Source organism: Vulpes lagopus, chromosome 2 (genome assembly GCF_018345385.1).
Source record: "Vulpes lagopus strain Blue_001 chromosome 2, ASM1834538v1, whole genome shotgun sequence".
In the NCBI taxonomy this organism is placed as follows: Eukaryota; Metazoa; Chordata; class Mammalia; order Carnivora; family Canidae; genus Vulpes; species Vulpes lagopus.
In genome coordinates this window covers 42199616-42220205 of record NC_054825.1, presented here as the reverse complement: position 1 = coordinate 42220205, position 20590 = coordinate 42199616, and the positions used below count along the sequence as shown (strand labels likewise).

At 34.3% G+C, this 20590-nt stretch overlaps 1 protein-coding gene across 6 annotated transcripts in view; it reads left to right on the top strand.

The window, feature by feature from the left end:
• Positions 1 to 20590, top strand: part of SCAPER (S-phase cyclin A associated protein in the ER) — a 422176-nt gene that overhangs the window by 82225 nt on the left and 319361 nt on the right. For 5 of the 6 annotated variants that reach the window (XM_041742633.1, XM_041742635.1, XM_041742637.1 and 2 more), the window contains 6 exons: positions 2775 to 3008; positions 7228 to 7398; positions 12662 to 12737; positions 12935 to 13052; positions 13525 to 13636; positions 16253 to 16393. In XM_041742633.1, coding sequence (XP_041598567.1) covers positions 2775 to 3008; positions 7228 to 7398; positions 12662 to 12737; positions 12935 to 13052; positions 13525 to 13636; positions 16253 to 16393 — 852 coding nt within the window. The remainder of the gene's footprint in view (positions 1 to 2774; positions 3009 to 7227; positions 7399 to 12661; positions 12738 to 12934; positions 13053 to 13524; positions 13637 to 16252; positions 16394 to 20590) is intronic. The other variant, XM_041742638.1, reaches the window with a different exon arrangement.

Below are 20590 nucleotides of genomic sequence, written 5' to 3'. Positions count from 1 at the left end.
ACATTATGGATCAGAGTCCTAGACACAGGAAATAATCAGTACTTTTGTAGGATATACCTTTAAGAAACTTCAATATAGGTAAACTTGATGAAGAAATCTCTCTCTCTTTTTTTATTTTTATTTTATTTTTTTTTAATTTTATTTTATTTATTTATGATAGGCACACAGTGAGAGAGAGAGAGGCAGAGACACAAGGCAGAGGGAGAAGCAGGCTCCATGCACCGGGAGCCTGACGTGGGATTCGATCCTGAGTCTCCAGGATCGTGCCCTGGGCCAAAGGCAGGCGCCAAACCGCTGCGCCACCCAGGGATCCCTCTCTCTTTTTTTAAAATTTGGTTTTCTTTTCTTGCAAGCAAATGAGGCTGTGCGAATGGCAGGGAGGGGCAGAGGGAGAAGGAGAGAATCTCAACCAGACTCCCCTGCTGAGCACAGAGCCCTACCTAGGGCTTGATCTCACAATCCTGAGGACATGACTGAAATCAAGAGTCAGACACCTAAGCTTCTGAGCCACCCAGGTGCCCCAAGAAACCTTTAAATCACTTAACATATAGTTCACCTTCATTCATCCTCATTTTTATGGCCTCTACTTGGGACTGCATTTAGGTAATAGCATTTTTAATTTTAGCCTGACTAGATTTTAGTTCTTTAACCTCTACAGTAAAGGATTCTTTAGCGTCTTCTATGCTTTTTTCCAAGCCCAGGTAGTATCTTTATAATCATTGTTTTAAATTCTAGTTCAGACATCTTATTTATATATGTATTGATTAAATCCCTGGCAGTGAGTGCTGCCTCTTGCTCTTATTTTTGGGATGAATTTCTCAGTCTTGTCATTTTGTCTAAAAAAGGAGAGAGAGAGAGAGAGAGAGAGAGAGAGAGAGAAAGAAAGAAAGAAAGAAAGGAAGGAAGGAAAAACAATAGCAACAAAGACAATAGAAAAAAAAACCCCCATGTAACACCTAGCATTTTTACTAACATACATTTTGGCTATAAAATTTTACAATATAATAATTATACTGGTTTTTGTGTAATGAAGAAAGTTACATGATTTGAGATTTTAGTAATAATCCATACATACAGCTTTTGAGTAATTAATGTATTGCTAAAATATTCCCGTATAAAAAGTTAATTGCTGTTGGTATCCAAGCTTATTTTTAACATTTGTTCTCACTGTCATTCTAAAAATGGAATTAGCATATTTATGTATTTTTTCAACATTACTTTATAGTTTCACTTTGATTTTGTTGTATAAATGATACTGATTTTTTTTTTAATTAATTTTTATTGGTGTTCAATTTACCAGCATACAGAAAAACACCCAGTGCTCATCCCGTCAAGTGTCCACCTCAGTGCCCGTCACCCATTCCCCTCCAACACCCCCCCTCCTCCCCTTCCACCACCCCTAGTTCGTTTCCCCGAGTTAGGAGTCTTTATGTTCTGTCTCCCTTCCTGATATTTCCCAACATTTCTTTTCCCCTCTCCTTTATATTCCCTTTCACTATTATTCATATTCCCCAAATGAATGAGAACATACACTGTTTGTCCTTCTCCGATTGACTTATTTCACTCAGCATAATACCCTCCAGGATACTGATTTTTTAATAAACAGAGTTGACTATATTGTAAACATCAGTAATGCTAATATAAATATTGCCAAGAAGATTATAAACTATGGTGACTAATGTATAGATAATGTCAATAGTAATGTAAACAATGTGATACAACTTAAATAATACATGAAAATCAACACTTTGAGACGTTTTTAAGTTTTGACCAATAGTAGAATTTTTATAGTTTATAAGATTTGACAAAGTTTAATATTTATATAAATAGTTAATCAAACTGGGAGTTTTATAGCCACTGCCATGTTTACCTAAAGTTTATTTAAATAGTGATGTGAGTGGCCTTTAAATTCACAATTTTAGATTTTAATTCTACTTGGAGCTCATTACTCTGAATATAATTGGAAAACGTAGCATTCTTTCTGTGCTCTGTTATAAAGTGAAAATAAAAACTTGTTTCTATTTATAGAATGGAATGTTAAAAAATGGATATGTCTTTGGCTTAAGATAGTATTTTATTTGACTTAGATAATTTTCCTATTTCTATTCATGTGTTAAATATTCCTAAAGGGTAATGAGGAGGATATGGAAATCTAGATAGGAATTATATAATGAATGAGACTTCATGCTCAGATACACTATACTTTTTCTCGTATTTCTCTTTTAGATCTGAGAATTGGTTTTGTGTACCATGTGGTTTTATGTGAAAGATACTTTCAGGTTTGTTAATGTTACTTAAAGAGAGCAAGTGTCATGTTTTGAATAAAGTGCCCTCAAAGTGTGTATTTTGTTGAAAAATGCCTTCATTTGATATTAGACAGACAACTTTGGAAAAACCATGTAAATACCTTTAGTTATTTGAATATAAGACAGTATTCTACTTGTGACTAGAATTTCTTTTGTGAAGTATGTAAAGTACTCATCAAGAATCAGCTTACTCAAAGAAAATGTAATTATACTATAGCTTAATTTCATAAAGCATTTCAGACAGTGCTCTATACATACATAGTATGTGTGCAAATAAAATTCATGGCTGCTTAATTTTTTTTTCTTTTTTTAAACTTGAAACATAACAAAAAAATCAACTAAGTTGTCTCTCAGCCAGTTAACTACTGCTTTAGTTGATAGGTTCATGGTAGGTATAATCAGTTTTTCTACAATGGTGTAGTTTGTATTTTCTATTACCTCTGATTCATTCTGTAAATGTTTTCTTAGTTCACAGTGAGTACATTGGACGATGTCAAGAACTCTGGCAGTAGTACTTTACAAGACAGTTCTTTGGGAACTTCTGAAATACCTGGTGTTCACATTGATACAGAGTGTGTTTCAGTTACTCAACAAGCTGACACACCTCCTTCGCAAGCAAATGATGTGCTTTCATCAGAGAAAGCGGGGATAGAAAGTGAAATGGACCCTTCAGATATTTCAAATGTGAGTGCTGCTAACTTGGTAAGAACAACTTATCAGAATTGTGAGTAAATATATTAAAAGGGCATAAACCCTAATAATAATAAATTGTGTTGTGTATTATTTTACATTTTATAAAGCATTTTATATGTTATTTCATTTTAACATTTTATTCTTATAACAAGCTTTTGATGCAGTTAAGATTCTTCTTGTTTTGTAGAGGAAAAAAAATGAGACTATCCAAGTTAAATAACTATTGCTAAAATCATTCAGTTTGTGATTTGATCGAATGTTCTTTAGTCTGGCACTAAGAAACTAAACCAGTAATGATAAAGTCTTCTATGCAACATCTGGTACTCTGATGGATGGGACATGCTGCTTACCGGACTTTTGAAAATTCTTGTTATACTTTAGACAGCCTCTATCATTTGTGTGGAGTTGGTCTTTAAGATGAAATTTATCTACCATTGCTATTGCAGAATCTTTAAGAATGTATTGATTTGGAATTATAGGCTTATGTTTTTGGATGACTGCTTATTTGTCCTCATGTCTTTTGGTTTCCCACTTGAGTATTAAGATACTAGACGTGACAGTAATCCAGAATGGGTCATTCTAGCTTAAAGGTAACTTTTAAAAGAAATAGGCATATGTAAAAAGTTGTTGAGAAAAATTACTCAAATTTTATTTTTTAAGTGGCCACTGTTATACTATAGTTTCCTTCAAAACTTAATGCCTTATCATGCTGAAAGATGTTATGAACAGATGGTGTTAGACCAAATTACACATCTTATAGAGATAATAACATTACATGTAAATGAAGCTTGATAAGTGTTAAGGGAAAAAGAAGGGTAACAGTAACAAGAAAAACAATTAAATTTTAAAAATAAGGAATTGTATTTTAACTTGACTCTTACTGTGACTATTTTTAAATGTTGAATATAGTTATGGTCATATAAATACTAGGCGTAATGTATGGGATAGATATTGGTCATTTTTATATTTTTAATTTTCATAGCTAGATATCACATTAAATTATTTTGTGAATTGATTCTGTGAGAATCAAATTTCGAAAGAGGACAAAGGTCCCATACTTAAATAAGCATTAAATAATTATTTAAAAGTTCTTACTTCGTCTATTTTATTTTGATCACGTATGTAAATAGCTTGTGGTAGAATATTAAAAACTCTTGGTTACTTAAGGATCAGATTTACACACTTTATATACTATGCTTTAAATATGAATATTAGTACGTTTTTAGAGTACTTGAGGAACTTTCTTTAAAAAACTAGTTTTTGGATTTGCCTTGGCAGAGATTAAGTCTTTGGTTTGCTCTAGGTATGTACCTCTTTAGGTTCTGCAGTGATGAGACAACTGTCTTCTTTTCTTTCTTAGTACAGTATCATCATGTAGCTGGTTAAAGGTAAAAATTCTGCAATTCTCTTATTTAACAGAAATTTTGGTGAAAATGGCTTAGAACCTTCCTATTTAACGTCAACTTTTGCCACTATTGTAAAAATGTGCTAATATAAAATGTAGCTACAGTGGATCTATTTTTTTAGATTTACTAAAATTTCAAATTTTAATGAAATTTGGAAATTAAAAAAATACTCTATGTAGATATTTATTTGACTTTCACAGTGTGAAAATAGCACAAGTTGGACATGAATAATGAATCGTTTTAATCATTAATTAAAATCTTTTCAGGTCTTCAGAGACTGAATAGAAATGTACTCTGGGGAAGATACAATTGAAAAAGCCAATAAGTTTATGGGAGAACTTACTTTCTGCAAAGTTAAATATATTCAACTTTAATATTTGAATTTTTAAATTGTTTTTAAGTTGTAAGGTCTTTGTTGCACATTAACAATAGTCAGTGCCTACGCTCCTCTCCAGACCAATTCCATTCTAAGTTGGGGCTCAAGCATTTGCATATTTTAATTACTCTCTTGAGATATACTTGATTTTCAGTGAACTTCACATATCTGAAATATACAAATTGTTAGAATTTTGATGTGTTTATATCTATAAAAATATCACTGCGATCAAGAAAGTGAACATACTGATTGCCTCCAGAAGTTTTCAGATTTCCCTTGGCAATCCCTCTTTTCTGTCCTTCCCTGTATTTCCTTCCCAGGTCATCGCTGTCATTATATATTGATTGACATTTTCAGAACCTTATGTAAATTTGGCTTTTTTTCCTCAGCATGATTATTTTGAGGTTCATCCATGTAGTTGTGTGTACCAATAGTTCATACTTTTTGTGGTCTTTTGTCATAATTCAGTTAGACACATGTAGCAGAGTATGTTGATTCCTTCAGTTGTGGACACGTTTGAGTCATTTTCAGTTTCTCTGTTATGAGTAGTGGCACCATGAATGTTTGTCTTTGTTTTGAACATATGTTTTCATTCCTTCTACAAAAATACCTAGAGGTCAGTTTTGTTGATAATATTTTTCAGGTCTCCTAGATCCGTGCCAGTTTTCTATACATGTTCTATCTGTTGAGAAAGGGGTATTGAAAGCTCTGAATATATCTGTGAAACTGTTTCTTTTTATTTTTTTAAACAACTTTATTGAGATAAAATGTATATAACACACAGTTTACCCATTTTAATTTTACAATTCAGTATTTTTCAGTATATTTACAGAGTTGTACAACAATCATCACGATCAATTTTAGGCCACTTTCATTACTACAAAAGAAACCCAGTACCCATCAGCAGTCCCTCCCTTCATCCCACCCTTCCAATCCTAGATAGCCACAGATCTGCTTTCTGTCTCATAGATTTGTCTGTTCTGAACATTCCATGGAAATGGAATATAACATGTGGTGTTTTGTGACTGGCTTCTTTCCTTGGGCATGATGTTTTTAAGACTCAGTACTTCATTCCCTTTTGTGGCCAGATAATATTCCATTGTATGAATATGCCACATGTTATCCATTCTTCAGTTGATGGACATTTGGACCGTCTCCATTTTCTGGCTGTTATAAATAATGCTGCTTTAAATATTTGTATATGTTTTTGTGTGGATATTTGGTTTCATTTCTCTGGGGTAAATATCAAAGAGTGGAATTGTTGGGTCATATGGTAACTTTATGTTTAAACTTTTTGAGGAATTATTAGACTATTTTCTAAAATGGCAGCACTGTTTTCCATTCCCATTAAATTTATTTACTTTTGTAGTTCAATCCATTTTTGCTTCATGTATTTTGAAGCCCTGTTATTAAGTCCATACATGTTTAGGTTTGTTTTGTCTTTTTGACAAAAGAACCCTTTTATCATTATGAAATGACCTTTTTTTTTTTAATCTCTCTTGATACTTTTGCTCTGAAATCTGTGCCTGATATTAATACTTTAGTTTTCTTTTGATTGGTGTTAGCATTGTAGCACTTTCATTTGTAATCTGTTTGTAATCTGAGATTTCAGTTAAGTTTCTTTTGGGCAGCATAATGTTTGGGTCTTGCTTTTTATCCAGTTTGACAATCTCTATTAATTGAGGTATTTAGACTATTCTGGTCTAAACTATTGATTATTGATATAGTTCATATAAATATTCCATCTTAGTATTTGTTTTCTCTTTGACTCATCTTTACTTCACCCCCTTTATCTTCTCTTTCTCCCTTCTTTTGGATTAATTATGTTTGATAATTCTAATTTATCTCCTTTGTTAGCTTATTAGTCACAATTCTTTGTTTTGTTATTTTAGTGTTTAGAGTTTCTAATACATATTTTTAGCTTATCATATGGATTTATTAATGATTTAGATGCATATTATTTGTATTTTTTCTAATGCATGTTTTTAAGTGATATATATGTTACATATGCTCAGAAAATAATATCACCATTTCAGAATAAAATCTTTCTGTGTTCCATTTATAGTATTTTTCTTCTGTTTTAAAGATATTTTCTCTACAATTGTCTTGAATTTTGGCACTCAAACTAAATTCATACTTTGATATTAATAATACCTGTTATTTGTATAACTTTACAGTTTCCCATACACAGTAGTCTGATAAAGAAGGTAAGTCATAGATTATTGTACTATTTATGGAATACAAAATAGGCTTTTGGTTTTAAGAAGTTTTCAAGTCACACAGGTAGCAAGTGGTTGAACTTATAGTGAACCCCATGTTTTGTAATTCCAGATCAGTGTTATTCTTTGTATACTGTTATATATCATTAACAAATGAAGAAAGAAATGATTACTTAACTTTCCAATCAACTGATGATTCTTTTGTGTGTTTGTTTTTAACTTTATAGTCAATGGCAGAAGTTCTTGCCAAAAAAGAAGAGCTAGCAGATCGTCTAGAAAAGGCTAACGAAGAAGCCATTGCCAGTGCCATTGCTGAAGAGGAGCAGTTAACCAGAGAAATTGAAGCAGAGGAAAACAATGATATTAATATTGAAACTGACAACGACAGTGATTTTTCTGTGAGCTTTAATTTTTTAATTTTTTAAATTTAATATTTTATTTTATTTTTTGTAATTCCACTGTAGTTAACATTCAGTATTATATTAGTGTTAGGTGTACAATATAGTGATTCAACAATTCTTTTTTTTTAATAATTTATTTTTTATTGGTGTTCAATTTGATTCAACAATTCTCTACATTACTCAGTGCTCATCATGGTAAGTGTACTCTTAATCCCCTTCACCTATTTCATCCCTCCTTGCTGACCTCTGATATACTTTATTTTAAAGATTTTACTTATTTATTCATAAGAGACACAGAGAGAGAGAGAGGCAGAGACACAGGCAGAGGGAGAAGCAGCCTTCATGCAGGAAGCCCGATTCGGGACTTGATCCTGGGACTCCAGGATCATGCCCCTGGGCCAAAGGCAGATGCTCAACCGCTGAGCCACCCAGGGATCCCCTGATAATACTTTATTTTAAATGAGTACTGTCAGTTAAAGGTATTTTTCTTCCCAACAAGAACATTTTTTACTTGAAGCATACTTCAGAACATGTGATCTAAAAGATAGATATAAAATAATCTCTCCAAGAAAAATAGAACACCACATTTTCTCTAAGTACACACAGAAGATGAATCCCCTGGCTAAGTCACATAAAAAGAGATATAACATATACTACAAATTTAACAAGACTGAGATCGTACCAAGTATATTTTCTACCCACAATGGTACAAAACTAAAGATCAACAATAAAACAAAGTTGGAAAATCTATCATGTAAATATTAAATATCTAATGGGTAAATATTAAACAACACACTACTGAACAAGCAGTGTGCCAAATAGGAAATCAAATGGCAAATCAAAATCTGTCTCAAAACAAAAAAAAGAAAACACAATGTTCCAAAACTTGTGCAGCAAAAGCAAGATGTTAGAATGAAATTTATGCTATAAACACTTGTATTAAGAAAAATAGGGCACCTGGGTGGTTCAGTTAAGCACCTGCCTTCAGCTCAGGTCATGATCCCCTGGGTCCTGGGATCGAGTCCCATATCAGGCTCCCTGCTCCATGGGGAGTCTGCTTCTCTCTCTCTCCCTCTGCCTGCCACTTCCCCTGCTTGTGCTCTCTTTCTCTCTCTCTCTCAAATAAATAAATGATCTTTTAAAAAATAGTTAAAATAAACAATTTAATGTTATAAGGAACTAGAAACAAGGAACTAGAAAAAGAAACTTAGCTGAAATTTTGTAGAGGAGGGAGACAGCAAAGAAAAATCAAATAAAGAAAATAGAGACCAGAATGAACAATAACATAACATTGAAAGTCATGACTAGTATTCCCCCCCCCCCAAAAAGAAACAAAATTGGCAATGCTTTAACTATTTTAACTAAGAAAAAAAAAAGAAGATTCAAAAGTCAAAATGGGAAATAGAAAACAATACAATTGATAATAGATTACTGTTAACAGTTATATACTAACAAATGAGATAACTTAGGAAAAAACCCAACAAACAGAGAATTCCTAAAAACACACAAGTTACCAAGATTGAATCATGAATCTTGAATCCGGGAAATAGGAAGTCTTCTTAGACCAGTAACAAGAATGGAAGTTGAATTGGGAATCAGAAACTCTGAGCACAAAAAAGCTGAACATCACATGTTTTCATTGGTGAACTCTACCAAATATTTTTTTAAAGATATTAATGAAAGTCTTTTTCAAAATCTTACAAATAATGGAATAGAGGGAACATGCTCAGAATCATTTCATGAGGTCAGTACTACCCTGATAGCAAAGCAGGATAAAAACAATACAAGAAAAAAAGTCTCTTTTGTCTGATATAAATATAAATGTTTTTCTACCCCCTCACTTGCAATCTGCAAGTGTCTTTAGGTCTCAAATGAGTCTCATGTAGGCAACATATAGATGGTTATTATTTTTTTAATCCATTGTGACAACCTGAAGTGTTTGGTCCACTTACATTCAAAGTAATTATTGATAGGTACATACTTATTGCCATTTCATTACTTGTTGTTTCTGGAGATTTTCTCTAATCCTTTCTTATCTGTGTCACTTTTGGTCTCCTTTGCACTGAGAGAGTCCCCTTTAATAATTCTTGTAGGGTTGGTTTAGTGGTCATGAGCTCAAAAACTATTTTTGTTTGTCCGAGAAACTCTTTATCTCTTCGTTTATTCTGAATAGTATATAGCCTTGTTGGATAGAGCATTCTTGGCTGCAGATTTTTTTTTTCATTTATCATGTTTAGCATAATGCATGCCACTGTCTTTTGGCTTGACCGGTTTCTGTTGAGAAATCTCCAGCTAGTCTTACCAGTTTTCCCTTGTAAGTAAAGGACTTCTTTTGCCTTGCTGCTTTAAAAATTTTTTCTTATATCACTTATATAATATAGTGATAACTATATTTTGCAAATTTAATTACAATATGTCTTGTCCTGCTTTTGTTGATTTTGATGGGAGTTCTCTGTGCCTCCTGTTTCTTTCCTCAGATTAGGGATTTTCTGCTATTATATCTTGAAATAAATTTTCTGCCCCCCTTTCCTTCTCTTCTCTTCTGGGACTCCTATAACACAAATGTTTTTACATTTGATGGAGTCACTGAATTCTCTAAATCTTTTGTGTTGCCTAATTATTCTTTCTCTATTGTTCAGCTTCATTATTGTCCATTATATTATCTTCAGGGTCACTAATTCATTCCTTTACATCTTCCAGCCTGCTGTTCATTGCATCAGGTCTATTTCCAATCTCATTTATTTCATTCTTGGTCTCTGATTGGTTCTTTTGTCTCTGTTGTAAGGGTCTCACCAATGTCTTCTTAAGCCCAGTGGGTATCCTTATGATTGTTGTTTTAAGTTCTTATCAACTATGTTACTTATTTCTGTTTTGCTTAGCTCTCTGGCCATGGCCTTATCTTGTTCTTTCATTTAGGATAAATTTCTCCGTCTTGGCATTTTGTCTAAGTCTCTGCCTTCTTTTCTGTGTTAGAAAAGCCAGTTATGTCTCCTTCTATTGAAAGTAATGGCCTTCTGAAGAAGAGGTGATGTAGTGCCCCAAATCTGGCACTTCAGGGAGTGTCTCTGGTGTGTACTGCTTATGCCCTGCTTCTGTGGTTTGGCTGCTCTGTCCTTCAGGCCATTTGTTTGCAGAGGCTCTCCTTGTCTGCTGGGGGCAGTGTTTGATCCCTGTCCTGAATATGGTGAGTTTTAACTAAATATAAGCTTTGGTGTGCTTGTGAGTTGAGACCTGACACCGACTCTACCAGAACTGAGGCCTTGAGGAACTCTCTGGTTAGGAGATGTGATATGGCCAGGGGTTTCTGCTAGTCTTCTTGGGGAGGGGGCTACTTTGCTGGGACTGAGGCAAGGTTGACTAAAAAGTACAGTTCTGCTAGAGTGTAGGGGTGTGGGACTTGCTTGGTGTAAGCAAATTATAGCCAGTGTTGGGGTGAACTGCTGCCTGAGATGGCTCTTTGTTTATCTTGAGGGGTGGGAAAGAGAAATGGCTCTATCCTAGCTCCTTTGTTCTCAAAGAGGCATCTTTGTGTGAACACTGCCTCTCAGGGACATACTCCTAGAATAGTGAATCACTCCCCACTGTGTGCCCCAGGTGTTTGTTCAGAGCACTGTTTTGCTGTTGTTTGTCTACCTTCTTTCCGGAGCAGGGCTGTGCCCTCTGGGCTCCATGCTAGCCAAGCCTGCGGACTTTTAGAACCCTAAGCTTTAAAGCCTTGCTGGTTGCAAAAACACAAAATTCATTTTCCAAGCCAATGGCTTTGGGGAAATGTTCTTGTACATTCCTTGTGTGTTCATCTCTTCCCTTTCCCCATGACCTGGGCTCCCTCCCCTCTGCAGAGGTACCCAAGATCTGATCCATTTCTCTTCTAAACCACATCTCTGTGCTTCCTACCTTCTTCATTGTGACCTCTTCTCTCCCTTTAGTTGTAGAGTTTGTCCTGTCAGTTTTCAGGCTGATTTCTGGGGGAATGATTTGTTAGTTATCTAGTTGTGTTTATGGGAATAGATGAGCTTAGGGATGAGTCTACTTCACTGACACCTTGGGTTCTTTCTGTGAACGCTTAGAATTTTTAACATGCTTGTTCAAAAATTACATCTAGAAATAAAATTCTTAGGGCCAGGAGGACTTAGAATTCATACAAAAACAATAGGAAATCTTTTTTTTTTTTAGCACTTTACCATTACACGGTGTTTTTTTTTTTTTTTTTAACTTTTTTTATTATTTATTTATGATAGTCATACAGAGAGAGAGTGGCAGAGACAAGGCAGAGACATAGGCAGAGGGAGAAGCAGGCTCCAGGCACCGGGAGCCCAACGTGGGATTCAATCCCGGGTCTCCAGGATCGCGCCCTGGGCCAAAGGCAGGCGCCAAACCGCTGCGCCACCCAGGGATCCCCTACACGGTGTTTTTATGTATAGTACAGTTGACAAGTTGGAAGTTGTTATTCCCACTTTAAAAATAGATAAATTGAATCTTGGAAAAAGTAAGAACTCAACGTTACTAAGATTGTAATTGCAGAGATTGAAATAGAATCTAAAATAGTTTACTTTTTTCTTTCTGCTAGAAAAAGCAAACGAATGAGTGGGAAATATCAGAAAGGGAGACAGAACATGAGAGACACCTAACTCTGGGAAACGAACAAGGGGTGGTGGAAGGGAGGAGGGCGGGGGTGGGGGTGACCGGGTGATGGGAACTGAGGGGGCACTTGATGGGATGAGCACTGGGTGTTATGCTATATGTTGGCAAATTGAACTCCAATGAAAAAAATATGTAAAAAAAAAAAAACAAATGATGTGTGCTTTACAATCAATAAGCACTCAGGATATATATATATTTGATAAGAGGCACTTCTTTTTTTTGTATATTTTTTTATGAGGGACTTCTTTGAGAATGAAAGTAACTATAAATGTTTTGAATATTTTTCTGTGAAATTTTAATGCCCAGAGAATAATTTTGAGCTCTTCTCATGAATATGGCAGAGTTACATGGTAATAGTATGAGGCCAATATGTTTCTTTTAAACTTACTTGATTTGTCTTTGCTGTTAATGACAAGTAGGTTTATCTTCCTCTTAAAATGTATATACTATAGTATTTTAACTTGGTGATTACTGTAACTATAAGAAGTATATAGCTTTTTTCTGGTTTTGAGCTTTTAAATGTATTAGTAATAGGTAGGAAAATTTCATCTGCAGTTCATTTTTTAAGATTATAATTGTGTTTAATATTTGTTTTTCACTTTTCCTTATTACATTTTAGGCCAGCATGGGAAGTGGGAGTGTATCTTTCTGTGGTATGTCTATGGACTGGAATGATGTCCTTGCAGATTATGAAGGTATTTGTGTGTGTGTGTGTATGCACGCGGCATTGTATGTGTAGCTAGAGAGATTTAGGGTAAATTATTATAGTTTATGTGTAAAATAAATAATTTGGAGGGGAATGCTAATGCCTTTTAAAAGTCTGTTCTCAAATGTTGGTTTTATAGAACTGTGTGGTTAAAAAGTTATAGTAGTTTTCTTTTTTTCTGGGCAGCTCGTGAAACTTGGCGCCAAAATACATCATGGGGGGATATTGTAGAAGAGGAACCTGCTAGACCTCCAGGCCATGGAATTCACATGCATGAAAAACTTTCCTCACCATCTCGTAAAAGGTCTGGCCTTTGAAAATTAATTTGAAATGTTTCACAGGAGGGAAGCTAGTTACTCCTATTTTTTTTTTTTAAGATTTTATTTATTTGTTCATAACAGACACACAGAGAGGGAGAAAGAGAGGCAGAGACACAGGCAGAGGGAGAAGCAGGCTCCATGCAGGGAGCCTGATGCGGAACTCGATCCCGGGTCTCCAGGATCTGGCCCTGGGGTGAAGGTGGCGCTAAACTGCTGAGCCACCCAGGCTGCCCCGACTCCTGACTATTAAGTGGAGTTGCTGCACAACATTGTACGGCACATTACTCAGGATAGTTACAGATACATTGAAAAGTGACAGTTTTCCTGAAATGTTAGTCCAAAATTAGCTTTGTATACTTTTTATATTTATTTTAAAAATGTTTAAGACTAAAGAAAATATTTTTGGCTTTATCATGTAAACATTTGTGTCTTCTGTCCATTTGTTTGTGTTAATAGAACAATTGCAGAATCTAAGAAGAAACATGAAGAAAAACAAATGAAAGCACAGCAGCTAAGGGAAAAGTTACGTGAAGAGAAAACATTAAAGCTTCAGAAATTATTAGAAAGGGTGAGTTTAATATTTAGAAATTCTGATAGCCTTAAATTGATGGGCTGATTTTTAACTTGACTTTTTTTTTTTGGTGTAAGAGAAGCTAGTGCAACTATAAAAATAATTACATTTTCTTGGAAGCCAAAGCATTTCTACCTATGGAATTACAGAGGGTTACCTGCAAAAAAGAAAAAAAATTGACGTTTCTAAATTAGATAGTAATTTGATACTTGCAGAATTCGCATGGATTATTGAAGCTGTGCTTTGTCTTTTGCCGTTTTCATGGCGGGGGGCATTTCTTTGGGGAGTCTTGTGGACAGTGTAGGATGAGTTAGGATAGTTTTGAGCCTCAGATTATCAGGTTTGAAACAGTGGGGCATTAATTGAATTTATAGAAGAGAGTCTTAGAGTATTTAGAATAGTGCCGCTTCTGAACAGTGATATAGTGGAAAGAACATGGGGTCTGGAAATGACTAACTAGTGGTCAAACCTTGGTTTTACATGATACCCTGGGCAAGTTATTCAACAATAGTGCATTTCAGTTTCTTTATTTGTAAAATCACAGATATAACTATTGACTTCATATGATGATTAAATGTGGCAAGTATAACAGTATAGTGTTAGAATGGCTGTTACTTGTTATATAGTCATTGTTACTTTAATATGGCAGATATAGGCATGGACTGTATTAGTTATGTGTGCTATATAACAAATGACCTCAAAACTTAGCCACTTAAAACAGCAAATATTTATTAGCTTACAATATCTGTGGGCAAGAAAACCAGGATTGCTTTGCTTAGTGATTTTTATTCAGAGTCTCTCATGAGTTTCCAGTCATGCTGTTAGCTGTTAGCTCTCTCTCTGTCATGAATAAATAAATAAAATCTTTAAAAAAATAAATAAAATCTTAAACACTATTTGTATTACTTATAATGTGTATTTAAGTTTGGAAGAGATAGTTGGACTAAATAACCCAAATAGTTTTTATTTTTTTATTTTTTTAAAGATTTATTTATTTATTTATGATAGAGAGAGAGAGGCAGAGACACAGGAGGAGGGAGAAACAGGCTCCATGCCGGGAGCCCGACTCGGGACTCGATCCCAGGACTCCAGGATTGCACCCTGGGCCAAAAGCAGGCGCTAAACCGCTGAGCCATCCGGGGATCCCCCAAATAGTTTTTAAAATGAGGTGTAGTATAAGGTTCTGTTTAGTACAGCAGAAAAGTTGACTGAGAAAAGAAGGAAATCTGATTTTTCTCTTCACCTGAGTCTCAAGAATTTTCATTATTTTTATTTTAATCATTTGGAATGAATTGAAATGAAAAAACAGACCCCTTATTGTGCAGTTCTTTGAGAGTTAATATTTAGTTCTCCGCTTTAGGGAAATACTGTAACACAACTACAGCTTCCCCTCTTTTTTTTTTTTTTAACAGCTTCCCCTCTTATTGTGTCTTTTTTTTTTTTTTAAGATTTCATTTATTTATTTGAGATAGAGGGCAAGTGAGCATGAGCTGAAGGAAGATGCTTAACTGACTGAGCCACCCAGAAGCCCTTATTGTGTCCTTAAGACAAATTAAAATTATATAGTTTTTTTTCTTATATAATATAACCTCCAAGTATTCATGCAACCAGAATAATAAATTCTTGAAATTCTACAATATGTTAGAGGATCTTTGGTTAAATTTTTCCATTAATATAAAAATTTTTTTTCCATTAATCTAAGTATCTCTTTGATTAATTTTTTTATATTTTTAAAGATTTTATTTATTCATGAGAAACACAGAGAGAGGCAGAGACATAGACAGAGGGAGAAGCAGGCTCCCTCCAGGGAGCCTCCTGTGGGACTCAATCCCAGGACCCTGGGATCATGACTTGAGCCAAAGACAGATGCTCAACCACTGAGCCACCCAGCAGCCCCCTCTTTGATTAATTTTAATCAGAAATCTACCTTCCAATTGTATAATAAGTTATTGTTTCAGCATGGTTTTGTATATGTGTTTTCATAACCAGAATTCTTTGTAGCTCAGAGTTGAACAGATACTGAATCCTATTTTACGGGTGTGAAAACTGAATCTAGGAGAGGTGAAGTACAGTTTCCAGTGTCACATGACCAATAATTTGCTGAGCAAGGGCTTTAAAGATCTGTCCTCTAACTTCCAATCTAGTGCTGTTACTGCATCATACTTTTTTAGATGGTTAAACACATAATTATGTAGCTAAAATTCAACTGAAATGTTAGTTTTATTCCCACTCATGTTGAGCCAGCTTTTGATTATAGCTAGCAAGTGACCAAGGTAGATTATGAACTCAAGTAGTCTGGCTCCTGGTCTGTGTTCTTTTTTTTTTTTTTTTAAAGATTTTATTTATTCATGATAGAGAGAGAGGCAGAGACACAGGCAGAGGAAGAAGCAGGCTCCATGCAGGGAGCCCGATGTGGGACTTGATCCCTGGTCTCCAGGATCGCATCCTGGGCCAAAGGCAGGTGCTAAACCACTGCGCCACCCAGGGATCCCCCCTGGTCTGTGTTCTTAATCATAAATCATGCTCCTTTAGATTTTTCTAGGTTCTAGACTTTATAATTCCTAAGCTGTTTATTTGTTAAATTACTATGTGTGATGATCTCACTCTGTGTAGGAGAAGGATGTCCGGAAGTGGAAGGAAGAATTATTAGATCAACGACGCAGGATGATGGAAGAGAAATTACTTCATGCTGAATTTAAACGAGAGGTGCAATTACAAGCAATTGTTAAAAAAGCACAAGAGGAAGAAGCTAAGGTATATCTTAGGTGCTTTGAATGTCGCATTAGTTACCCAAGGACTTTTTTCATTTGTTAATATAAGAAGCTGATATTTATGAAGTAATTATTCTGTGTTAGAATAACAGGCTCACTTAAACCTTATTAGGTGCAATATCGTATACTTAGAATAATCCTATGAGATGTATATTAATTTTTTACAATTTTTTGAGGTAAAATTGACAGACAATAAATAGCACATATGTAAAACATCAATTTGATGAGTTTTGACATGTATATATTCCTGAAACCTTCAGCACAATGAAGATAATAAACAGTTCCATCACCCTCAGAAGTTTGCTTGTGCTTCTTTTTCTATTCATTCCTTCTTCCAACTCTGTTACTGTGCAGTTGCTGATCTGCTCTTTGTCACTGTAGATGTTAGCATTTTCTAGAATTTTATATGAATGGAATCATACAGTATCTATTCTCTTCCTCTGGCATCTTTCACTCAACATAGTTATTTTGAATGTCATCCATACTGTTGTGTATCTTGGTTCCTTTTCATTGCTGAAAAGTATATCTTTGTATAGAAATACCATAATTTGTTAATCCAGTCACCTGTTGATAGGTATTTGTTTTACTTTCTTGTTTTTGGCCATTATAGATCTAGCTGCTGTGAACCATCATGTGCAAGTCTTTGTGCAGATGTGTGCTTTCATTGTCTTGGGTAAATACCTAAGAATGAGTAGTAGAGCCTCATGATAGGTTCATATTTAACTTTCAAAGAAACAGTTTTCCAAAGTGGTAATTATATTGATCCCCCCCCCCCCCCCCATCTGAAAGTAGAGTGTTCCTATGAAACCTTTTGTAATCTGGAATGACATAAAGATGCAATTACTATTAATGTATATGGAAAACATTGTTAGCATTTCCAGACCCCCAAAATAACCTCTTTTAGGTTTTTCTGATACATTAGAATGCATCTTGCTAATGGAAGCACAAAGTAAATTGAGATAAAGCATAGATGCTCAAAACACAATTCAAAACTATGATGGCTTAATGCTAAGACGCTGAGTGTAGTTCCTGGAGAAGGAGTTTGGTGGGGCCGCTGGTGCTGTTCGGGGTGTGCTAATAATCCTGTAATGACTCACTGTAAAACAAACACTGAACACGGTTTTTGATTTTTTTTTTTTTTTGCCTTTTTTCATAAAGCAGAGATCTTTTGTGGATTTCTTTTGGTTAGTGAAAACAAGTACTAATGTAGGTCTCCCATAAAAGCAAAGTGGTATAATGAGAACTTTTGGAAAGCAAGGGATACTTGTGGTATTGGATATTCTTAGCCACAGTGGATGAGAGTTCTAATTGACCACATTCTCACCAACATTTGACATGGTTACACATTGTAATTTTAGCCACTCCATTTTAGGATGTGTCTACAGTATCACATTTGGTTTTATTTTTCATTTTTGAACATCTTTTCATGTGCTTATTTAATATCTTTATCTCTTGTTTGGTAAAATGTATGTTCAAACATTATGTTCATTTATTAAGGTTATTGTTTTATTATTAAATTCTTTTTTTTAGCTTTGCTGAGCTATAAATGGCAAATAGCAAGTTTTATAAAGAATAGAACATGAAACATATACATTCCCCTCATCAAGTTAAATAACACATCCATTACCTCACATACTTACTTTGTGTGTGTGTGTGTGTCTGTGAGAGAGAGAATGTTTAAGTTTTATTCTCTTAGGATATTTCAATTATACAATACAGTGTTATCAACTGTCTTCACCATGTTATACATTATATCTTCAGAACTTATTCATCTTATCACTCAAAGTTCATGCGCTTTTTCCAACTTCTCCCTGTTTCTTTTTCCACCCTCAGCTCCTGGCAGCCACTTTTCTTCTCTATATTTTTATGAGTTCACCTTTTTTTCCCCCCCCAAATCTAAAATCATACCATGCAGCATTTGTCTTTCTTTGTCTGGCTCATTTGATTTAGCATATTGCCCTCCAGTTTCATCCATGTTGTCACAAATGAAGATTTCTTAGAAGACTTCATGTATTTTAGATATTAAGATCTGTGTTTTGCAAATATGCCTCACAGTCCTTGGATTGCCTTTTCCTTTTAAATGCCCAATATATTAACTTCTTTTTTTCTATACCTGTGTTTTTTTGTGTCCTATTTAAAAAATCTTTACCTAAATTTAAGGTTACTAAGATTTTCTCTTAATTTTTTGATAGGAGTTTTAAATTTTACAATGAGGTGTGTATTCCTTTTGAGTTAAATTTTTTTTTTTCCTTTTGAGTTAAATTTTGTATATGGTGTGAGGTAGGGTTGAGGTTCATTTTTTTTTTTTTTTTTTTTTTGGTAGGGAATATCTGGTGGTCAAGTAGCAATTGTTGAAAACATTATCGTTTTTATATTGAATTGCCTTAGTACCCTTGTTGAAAAGCTATTTTCCATATATGTATGGGTCTGTTTTTGACCATCTGTTTCATTTGTCTCTGTGCTTATTTTTACGCCAATACCACTTTATCTTGATTACTGTTATAATATCCTGTTCCATTGATGAATATGTATATCTAGTGCTTTGAAGTTTTCAGTGTTCAAAAATCTTTCACCTTACTTAAATTTATTCCTAAGTGTATACTCTTGTAGACATGGTTGTAAATTGGAATTGTTTTCTTAATTTTATTTTCAGATTGTTTATTGCTAGTGCGCAGAAATGCAGTTGGTCTTGTCTCTTGCAACCTTGGTTGAACTGGGTTTTTAGTTCTAATAGCTTTTTAGTGGATTCTTCAGGGTTTTCTATATACAAGATCACGTTATCTGCAAATAGATATAGGTTTACTTCTTTTCCAACCTGGATGTCTTTGATTTGTTTTTCTTGCTTTATGTAGAACCTGAAATACAATGTTGAATAGAAGTGCTAAACATGGACATGACATCCTTGTCTTGTTCCCAGTCTTTAGGGGAGGTATTTAGTCTTTCATCATAAAGTATGATGTTAGGTGTAGGTTTTTATAGGTGCCTTTCATCAGGAAGTTCCTTTTTATTCCTATTTTGTTGTGTGCTTTTATCACAAAGGGATGTTGGATTTTGTCAAATGCTTTTCTGCATCTGTTACAAAATAATGTGGTTTTAGTTTTTTGTTCTCTTGATACTTGCTGTATTACATTAATTGAATTTCAGGTTTTATGTATTTGCCTAATTTTTCGTTGTTTAAGGTGGGAGGGTTTATCTGGATCCGGTTACTCCCATCGTGGCTGGAAGTGGAAGTTCTGAACTGTGCATTATTATTATCTTTATCTTCTAGAGGAGCAATCTGAAGGTAGATTGTTGATGGTCACACAGAATTAAAATTCAGGTCTTTGTGTTTCCATAGTCTCTGCTTTTACTACTGTGATTTGGTTTAATATTCTCATTTTTTAGTCTTTCTTTCATAAGAGTTATATGAATTTTGATTTGTCAAATCGCTTAATATATTTACATTCATTATAATTCTATTAAGCCATGGTGGCTGTTATAAGCATATTAACTCAAACTACAGTTTAAATACTCTTTATCAAGGTGAATGGTCAACTGCTGGGTGTCTTTTTCTGAGGGTATGAGCTGTCATTTGTAATTTTAAATTCTTAGTAATCAAGATAAACTGAATCAACAGTCCATACTAAAATTCTTGAAAATATGAAACATTGCCTTAAAACCATGCTACCAATTGCTATGCTGTCCATTCTCTTAATTTTTATCGCTTCTTTTAAAAAATCTGTGAAATTCCATTTTCTTTTTTTTTTTTTGAAATTCCATTTTCAAATCTGTTTATAAAGAAAATACATGATCTAGAAGATATTCTTGTTCTCTCATTCATTTAAAAATGTTGTGATTGAATTGTTCTTAGTATAATTACATAAAATCTAAAAAGTTTACATGAAATATTGTCATATACTTTCATACCCAAATATAATTTATGAGACAGAACCTCTTGTCTTAGGTTTTGTCACACATCGGTATTTTTCGATGTTGCCTGACCTTAACAGTCCTCTGATTTCTAAGGGTTTTCTCTGCAGAGTCTTTCAGTAAGCTGGAGTGGGGCCTGAGGAACTTAATTTTTTATAAGTCTTCCAGGTGATTCTTAGGATCAGGAGCTTTGGTTCTACGTTCATCAAATAATTGTTTCTTCTTCAAAAGTAATGTTTTGTCATGATGAAGATTGAAGTCTTTGGAGTTG